Source organism: Prionailurus viverrinus, chromosome D1, assembly GCF_022837055.1.
Source record: "Prionailurus viverrinus isolate Anna chromosome D1, UM_Priviv_1.0, whole genome shotgun sequence".
NCBI lineage: Eukaryota > Metazoa > Chordata > Mammalia > Carnivora > Felidae > Prionailurus > Prionailurus viverrinus.
The window spans coordinates 74535162-74544572 of record NC_062570.1 but is presented as its reverse complement, the minus strand read 5'-3'; the positions used below and the strand labels follow the sequence as shown (position 1 = coordinate 74544572).

General features: G+C 39.4%; 1 protein-coding gene across 2 annotated transcripts in view; it reads right to left on the bottom strand.

Moving 5' to 3' along the window:
* Positions 1 to 832: 832 nt before the first annotated feature.
* Positions 833 to 9411, bottom strand: part of GTF2H1 (general transcription factor IIH subunit 1) — a 37862-nt gene continuing 29283 nt past the window's right edge. For both annotated transcript variants that reach the window (XM_047876715.1, XM_047876714.1), the window contains exons 12-15: positions 8610 to 8700; positions 8025 to 8140; positions 6657 to 6749; positions 833 to 1832 (exon numbers count right to left, since the gene is read on the bottom strand). In XM_047876715.1, the coding sequence (XP_047732671.1) occupies positions 1746 to 1832; positions 6657 to 6749; positions 8025 to 8140; positions 8610 to 8700 (387 nt within the window). In that variant the 3' untranslated portion in view covers positions 833 to 1745. The remainder of the gene's footprint in view (positions 1833 to 6656; positions 6750 to 8024; positions 8141 to 8609; positions 8701 to 9411) is intronic.

Sequence of the window (9411 nt, the reverse complement as noted above, 5' to 3'; positions counted from 1 at the left end):
ATCACTTAATCTTTAACAGAGCATTTTATTTGTTTATACCTGCCTTTCCCAACGGACATACTCTTCTATTTCAAACATTTTTCTACCTGCTCCATTGTTATTGCTTAGAGTAGCTGTAGTGATAATACACTTGAAAAGCACTTTGTAAAACTGTAAGTGTAAGGGATTACACCATTACTATATTGATCTGAAGGACAGATGGGAAGACTGAAGCCAAAAGGGATGTTGCCCCTTTTCTTTTACTAGTTCAATGTCCAGGTTTTTGACCTGCTGTAGCCATTATATGAAAGATAATCAGGATTTCCAGTTACGGAATCAATCAGCCACAAGGATGAAAGGTACAGCACACGGAATAGTCAATGGTACTGTAATAAATGGCGACAGACGGTAGCTACACTTGTGGTGAACAAATAGCATAACACGTAGAGTTGCAGAATCCCTATACTATAAACCTGAAACTAATATAACATTGTAGGTCAACTACACTTCAATAAAAAAGTTTTTTTTTAAATAACAGAAGAAAAAAAATAAAATGAGCTTACAATGGCTTTAAGAGTAGCCCACCCACGTAAATATAACATATGAGAAACCGTAAGATGTCTTAATAGTTAAAGGAGTATCTATAAAAAAGTTTTACTTTTTTCTGTAATTTTTAATACAAGACATCTAAAATCCAGATAAACAGTGAGTTGATCCTATTAGGAACAAAATATGGCATGATTCCAGAAACAAGAATGAAACTTTTTTTTTTCTTTTGCCATTTAGGCTTTTCAGTCACTATGCAATGATTATCGATTCGCCAAGGACAGTAACAGTCAGATACTCGAGAAAAGGAGATATGAGAAACATCTTTTATTTTTTCTAAAGAGGTGAAAATAAGTAAGATTTCTTATATTTCTCACTCATAAGATTTTTAAACTCTTAAAAATGCAATTTCCTCTTTTCAAAGCACATGCCATCTTAAAAAAAAATCTTAGCAATGTACATTTGCACTCAAAGAAAAACATGCAGCGCCATTGTCTTCTGACAAAAATCTGCATAAAAAATCCCACGCAACTTTCTGCAAATATGTTCCCTCTTAATCATTTAGGGACTCCAAACCACAAACATTCAGTGCAACATTTATTGTTTCTTATTTCCGTAGGAAACACAGGACCAATGATGTCTTCTGACTACAACTGTTTCCTGATGGTTGAGCAACAGTCTCCTGCTTTAAAGTACTCTCTTTAACTTGCTGATGTAAGGTACGACTAGAATTCAGTACAACTTGAGGATCCAAGTGGAGGATGGAGGAGAAATACTTAAGGTGTACCCTGTGCCATAAACTTAGGAAAAAAATTTACAAAGAAAAAAAAAAAAACCTCAGATTTTATCAATGCACCCTTTTAAAAAGTTTTTTTTTTTTTTTAATTTCTGAAAGCAGCTTAATGTGAATCAAAAGCAGTTCCTGAGTAACTGCAGTAAACAGTGTCTCTTTAAAATATATATATATGTATATATATATATTTGCAACTTAGCTCATTTTGGTTCTGCCTTAATTTACCTCCCCAGCTTCGAGTTTAGTCACAGTTCCTTTCCTTTCAGTTCACAATGTGCAAGTACAACAGCATCAGCTCCGAGAGTTGGCATGGTGCAGATGTTTGTCACTGCTGTGTGATCATCGGCATGTCTCAGGCCAGGTTTCCAGAGTCACTGCAGGTCACAGTTCTCTTACTCTCACAAAACCTGTGAGAGTCACAGACACTTCACGTTTTCTTCATCAGACGCCGTGACTGCCACTTGTGGAGCTTGTTGTAGGCTGTCTGGAGCATCTCCTCTATGTGACTTACCAACTGAAAAACACAGCAAGAAACTTCAGCAATAACTGGGCAAAGGCTGGGGAAGTTAATGCTTCTGATCCAGATCTGGCACATACTTCAGTGTAGTTTCCATGCTCATTTGTATTACCCCAATGAGGCAAAGGGCAAGCCCTCTGTGAAGGTATTACCAGAGCCGTTTTGTATAAAAGGGAAGAGATGGTGGGAGAGGCTGGAAATTCACCTGCTCTATCTGGGTTGTAGTGTCTGCCCTGCCATTAAGCAGCTAAAGGACAACATGAAAGTTGAACCTGCCTGGAAAGTATATAAAAATAATTTACTTTACTGGATGGGCCTACTGGTTCCATAGTGCCAATTAGAAGAGATGAATGGCAAGCCCTCCTGGAAGACTGTACAGGTATATCTTGTTTTACTGTGCAAAGTTTTATTATGCTTCTCAGGAATGTTGTTTTTTTTTTTTTTTTTCTCTCTCCAACAAATTGAAAGTTTGTGGCAACACTGCATCAAGCAAGTCTCTCAGCACCGTTTTACCAACAGCATTTGCTCACTTTGTGTCTCTGTGCCAGGTCACATTTTGGTAATTCTTGCAATATTTCAAACTTTTTCATTATTATCATGTTGTTACCCTAATCTGTGACTAGTGTGACTTTGATGTTTTTGCAATTGTTTTTGGGCACCACGAACCATGCCTGTAAGATGGTGAACTTAATAAATGTTGTGTGTATTCTGACTGTTCCACTGACCAGCCATTCCCCTTTCTCCCTTTCCTCAAGACTCCTTATTCCCTGGGACACAACAATATTGAAATCAGGCCAATGAATAATCCTACAGTAGCCTCTACATATTCAACTGAAAGGAAGAGTCACATGTTTCTCACTTTAAATCAGAAGCTAGAAATGATTAAGCTTAGTGAGGAAGGTGTGTTGAAAGCTGAGACGGGCTGAAAGCAAAGACTCCTGTGCCAGTTAGCCAAGCTGTGAATGCAAAAGAAAAGTTCTTGAAAAACATTAAGTGCTATTCCAGTGAACACATGAAATGAAAAGAAAGCAATAAATACAGTCTTATAGCTGATATGGAGAAAGTTTTAGTGGTCTGGATAAAAACTCCAACCAGCCACAACATGCCCTTTAGCCAAAGCCTAATCCAGAGCAATGCCCTAACTCTGTTCAAGGCTGAGAGAGGTGAGGAAGCTGCAGAAGAGAAGTCTGAAGCAGCAGAAGCTGGTTCCTGAGGTTTAAGGAAAGAAGACAACTCTGTAACAGACAAAAAAGTACAAGGTGAAGCAGCAAGTGCTGACGTAGAAACTGTAGTGCGTTATCCAGAAGACCTGGCTAAGATAATTAATGAAGGTAGCTACATTAAACAACAGATTTTCAACACAGACAAAACAGCCTTCTATTGGAAGAGGCCATCTAGGACTTTCATAGTTAGAGAGGAGAAGTCAATACTTGGTTTCAAAACTCCAAAGAACAGGCTGATTCTCTTACCAGGAGCTGATGCAGTTGGTGACTTTAAGTTTTAGCCAATGCTCATTTAACATTCTGATTATCCTTGGGCCCTTAAAAATTATGCTGTATCCCCTCTGCCTGTGCTCTATGAATGGAACAACAAAGCCTAGATGACAGCACATCTATTTATAACACGGTTTAGTGAATATTTACGGTCACTGTTGAGATCTCAGAAAAAGATTCCTTTCAAAATATTACTGGTCATTGACAATGCACCTGGCTACCCAAGAGCTCTGATGGAGACATGATGAACATTGTTTTTATGCCTGCTAACCCAACATTCATTCTGTAACCCATGAGTCAAGGAGTAATTTTGACTTTTAAGTCTTATTATTTAAGAAATACAATTCCTAAGGCTATAACTGCCATAGACAGTGATTCCTCTGATGGATCTGGGCAAAGTAAACTAAACACCTTCTGGAAAGGATTCACCATTCTAGATACCATTAAGAATATCTGTGACTCAGGGGGCGCCTGGGTGGCTCAGTCGGTTGAGTGTCCGACTTCGTCTCAGGTCATGATCTCACAGCTTATGAGTTCGAGCCCCACGTCAGGCTCTGTGCTGACAGCTCAGAGCCTGGAGCCTGCTTCTGCTTCTGTGTCTCCCTCTCTCTCTGCCCTTAACCCATTGGCATTCTGTCTCTCTCAAAAATAATAATTTTAAAAAAATTTAAAAAAAAAAGAATATTTGTGACTCAGGACGCCCAGGTGGCTCAGTTAAGTGTCCGACTTCAGCTCAGGTCATAATCTTGCGGTTTGTGATTTTGAGCCCCACTTCGGGCTCTGTACTGACAGCTCAGAGCCTGGAGCCTGCTTCGTATTCTGTGTCTCCCTCTTTCTCTACTCCTCCTCCCCCCCTCTCAAAAATAAACAAACATTAAAAAAAAATTAAGAATATTTGTGACTCATAGAAAGAGGTCAAAGTATCAATATTAACAGCAATTTGGAAGAAGCTGATTCCAACCCTTATGGATAACTGTGAATGGTTCAAGACTTCAGTGGAGGAAGTAACTGCAAGCTGGTGGAAAAAGCAAGAGAACTAGAAATAAAAGTAGAGTCTGAGGACATGACTGAATTGCTGCCATCTCATGACAAAACCTGAACAGATGAGGAGTGGCTTTTTTTTTTTTTTTTTTAATGTTTATTTTTGAGAGACAGAGAGAGAGAGAGCAAGCAGGGGAGGGGCAGAGAGAGAGGGAGACACAGAATCCGAAGCAGGCTCCAGGCTCTGAGCTGTCAGCACAGGGCCCGACGCAGGGCTCAAACTCACGAACTGCGAGATCATGACCCGAGTTGAAGTCGGATGCTTAACCGACTGAGCCACCCAGGAACCCCAGGAGTTGCTTCTTAGGGCTGAACAAAGAAAGTAGTCTTTTGAGATGGAATCTACTCCTGGTTGAGGATGCAGTGAAGACTGTAGAAGCGACAACAGAGGATTTACAATATTACGTAAACTTAGTTGATAAAGCAGCAAGCAGGGTTTGGGAGGGCTGACTCTGAATTTTGAAAGAAGTTCTACTGTAGGTGAAATGCTGTCAAATAGCATCGCATGTTACCCAGAAATCATTTGCAAAAGAAGTGTCAATCGCTGTGGCAAACTTCACTGTTGTCTTATTATTTTTTTTAAATGTTTATTTTGAAAGAGAGAGACAGAGTACAAGCAGGGGAGGGGCACAGAGAGAGGGAGACACAGAATCTGAAGCAGGCTCCAGGCTCTGAGCTGTCAGCACAGAGCCTGAAGTGGGACTCGAACTCACGAACTGTAAGATCATGTCCTGAGCCGAAGTCAGACACTCAACCAACTGAACCACCCAGGCACCCCTAAGGTTGTCTTATTTCAAGAAATTTCCACGGCCACCCCAACCTTCAGCAACCACCACCTGATCACTCAGCAGCCACCAACAGAGAGGTAAGGTAAGGTAAGCAATTTTAGCAATAAAGTATTTTCTTATTAAGGTATGCACAGTGTTTTTTTTTTTTTTTTTTTTACATGCAATGCTGTTGCACATTTAACAGATTGCAGTACAGTGTAACCTAACTTGTACATGCACTAGGAAACAGAAAAATTCATTTGACTCACTTTACTTCAGTGGTGTGGAAACAAACCTGCAGTATTCTCCAAGTTAATGCCTGCACGTGGCCTCAGAATCCATTTTACCATAGTGCTCCAGGCAGTTACAATCAAGAAAATACATGAACTGAAACCTATGTGTCACTCTTGCTCTGCTATTGGGAAGATACTCCAAGTTTCTTTTCTGATTGTAAGTACTACTGTTATATTTTGAGAAAAATCACTGAGGACATTAGGGAATACTTACTAAAAACCTTACTGATGAAGAATTTTTCAGCTCTCAATGATAAAACTCCCTCTTTTGATTGTGCTACTTACTCAAATACTAAATCCTGAATTTGTATATACTCTTCTTGCCCAGTCATCTCAGAGAGGACTGCATAACAAATGAAAACCCATCTCGTGTGGTTGCTGTAGCCTTGCATTCAAAAAAATGTTAAAAAACCTGGGCACCAAGTGACACTCTGCACTCACTACCTCACCCACAGCCCTGCCCTGCTGTAAGCCATCAGGGAAGGCGAAGGCAGACCATAAGGCAGCAACTGTACAGTTTACTGTTACAGAGTAGCAAGTCTGCCTTTCTTTGCAGGGTTGGGTTTGTGTTTGCTAGTCAGGTTTTCTAAATAATTATTTTTTCAGGAACATACACACAGGTTGTAAATCTATAAAGCAAAACACGGAGATGATTGGAGCACTTGGCTGGCTCAGTGGGTAGAACAGGCAACTCGATCTTGGGGTTGTTGAGTTTGAGCCCCATGCTGGGGGCAGTTTACTTAAAAAAGAGAAAAACAAACAAAAACCATGGAGATGATTATGATAAATTCCTGATTAGTTGTGGTCCTGAAAGAGTGCGAAGGAGGGGTAGGCAACTGGATAGGGAATACCTATGGGTACCGGTTTTGTTCCATTTCTTATGATTTGTTGGTAGATACTCGTTTCATTGTTTTAAAAAGTGTAAGTATTTTATACAGTCTTCTGAATATATGATGCATTTTACAATTAAAAAACAGTCCTGTGAGAGGTGCTTGGCTGGCTCAGTTGGAAGAGCACGCCCCTCTTGATCTTGGGGTCATGAGTTTGAGCCCTATGTTGGGTGTAGAGATTGCTTAAAAAAAATAAAATAAACTTAAAAACAGTAATACTGAGTAACAGAAAAAAAATAAGAGCCAATGTATCTACTCATTTACATGAAAACAAAGTTAATTTCATCATTTTGCTACACAGAGAATGAGAATCAGGTGAAGCAGATTGTTGCCTTACGTTTGTGCTTAAATACTGTCTCCGAATTTTTTCTTGGAATGGGCAGAGCTTTGTAACTTGAAATCGTTCCAAATTACTTTTCATTTTCACTACCTAAAAAAAGATGAGAGAAATTAATAAAATACAGAGAAATCTCAAAGAACCTTTAAGAAGCAAGAGAAAAAGATACATAGGAAGTTTACTTTTTTTTTTTTTAATACATTAATTGGCTTCAGGCAGAGAAGCAGTATCTACCACCCCTCAGAGATAATTAACACTTTGGTTCATAATTCATATCCCTCTCGATATTTTTTTGTATATGTGTATAAATGCATTTATTATACTGTTTTAAAATTTCACTTGGTTTAACGTGAACATCTTTCAATCATTAAATACTCATCTAAGGCACTGTTTAAAATGGATGCATTGTATTCAGTGTACGGGCATACCAAATGCTTCTTTAACCAAGCCCCTTCTGGTCAAGAGTTAGGCCAGTTCCACATCTTTCGGAGACAGTGGCAGAGGAACATCTCTACTGCTAAATATTTATAAATATTCTTAATTACTTCCTTAGGTTAAATTTCGGAGTGTTGAATTTCTGGGTCAAACTTTTTTTTTAAAAGGTAGTATGAATAATAAAAGAAAGAACTCTTGGCAACTCAGCCATCACTGATCACTTAAAATTTTTTCTTTTAAAAATCATTGATAAAAAAATAAATAAAAAAATAAATAATTGATAAAAAAAATGCTCTTTTGCTGTAGCGTTAAAGATGAACTTATTTGAATACTAGTGAGTATGAAAATTTCCTCTTAGGTTTCCTGAACCACCCGCATTCTTTAGTGAGGGGCCTGTTAAAAGTCTCTTGCCTATTATTTTTAATGGGGTATTTACCGTTCTCTTAAGAAATGTTTATAAGAGTAATCTATATAGTTAAGCTATTACTATTAAAGCTGTAAATATTTTCCCATGTATCAACTGTCCTTTAATTGATTTAAAAGGGTTTCAGTGTTAAACAGCTAGTGCTATATTTGTTGTCAATATAAGTTTGAATTTAATTACCTCTAAAAAATATACCAAATAAATAATTTTACTGATGTGATTTGTTTTGGATCTGTGTTCTTCAATTACTCCCAGTGGCTTAGAGGTAGACACAAGTTTTAAGACGTACAATCATAAGTTATAGAACTGGCCTGTATCTCATATTTCTTCATCTATAAAATGGGTTTTAATACCTACCTCCATCAGGATGCTGAAGGCTTAAATTAACGTATGCAAGTGCTTATCCCAGTGTCTAGCACATGGTAAACAATACAATTTTCCAATTTCAAAACAGTATCTCGCTAAGTCACACTACCACTGAGCTGGCTATGTCTGGAATTAATTCTGACCTTTTCTTCTAGGAATGGTGTATTAACGGGAAAGCAGGACCAGAAGTGCCGTAGAAGTTCCCCAACAGCCACATACAGGTGTTTCAACTCAGACTGAATATCATTTGGCACCATCTCTGTAGAAGAAACAAGAGGTCTATAGGATAAAGGTTATTTTTACATATGTATAGCTTCTGAAAGAACGACCACTCATAGAATGAATCTGAACGTGTGTTCTCGGCCAATGCCAAACCAGGATGTGCTATTCTGAGATAAGTTACCGATTTTGTGGCTAACAGATCCCAGATTTTAAATTCCCTTGGATTTTGGAGCAATTTTCAGATTTCCCTTTATTCTAAGAGGTGTAAAGTAAGAAAGAAGGCTTTTGGTATGCTATAGGGAGACTAGCAATGCACCACTCTTTGTACTATTAAGACAATTACAAAACCTAAGCTCTTGTCTAAATAGATCTCAGGATCTATATGCACAAAAACAAAAATTTCAGAAAGCTCCAAACAAAAACCAATGTAACTTTAGCATTCCTCTCAAGCTGCTCTTTAGAGCTCATTTAAGTAAAGGGGCAGCAACAGAAAGCCCAGCACATACGGTTTATGGCTTGCTGTGTCCCTCCCTGCATAAGTGCTCCTCCAGGTGACAGTGTTGTGATAGTACTGCTGGCAGCACTACTTGAGAGAACCTGCAAGAAGCGAAGACACAGAAAGTGATTTCCTCTTCCTGTCATCTTTCTTACCTAACATTTCAGTTTTACAGCAAAATGGTCAGTGCATCTTTACTCTGGCATAAACACATAATCTACAGCAACTAGAGTGAACTACTTTGTGTGAGGCCAGAAACACAGTGTGCATAGAAACAGAATACCTACCAGTCTTCCAGTAATACCTGGCACATCTTTAGACCCCAAAAGTCACACTTTGGCCCTTCTTTTTTTTTTTTTTTTATTTTATTTTTTTTTTTAATTTTTGGGACAGAGAGACAGAGCATGAACGGGGGAGGGGCAGAGAGAGAGGGAGACACAGAATCGGAAACAGGCTCCAGGCTCTGAGCCGTCAGCCCAGAGCCTGACGCGGGGCTCGAACTCACAGACCGCGAGATCGTGACCTGGCTGAAGTCGGACGCTTAACCGACTGCGCCACCCAGGCGCCCCAGCCCTTCTTTTTTCTTTTTTTTTTTTTTTCAACGTTTATTTATTTTTGGGACAGAGAGAGACAGAGCATGAACGGGGGAGGGGCAGAGAGAGAGGGAGACACAGAATCGGAAACAGGCTCCAGGCTCTGAGCCATCAGCCCAGAGCCCGACACGGGGCTCGAACTCACGGACCGCAAGATCGTGACCTGGCTGAAGTCGGACGCTTAACCGACTGCGCCACCCAGGCGCCCCCCAGCCCTTC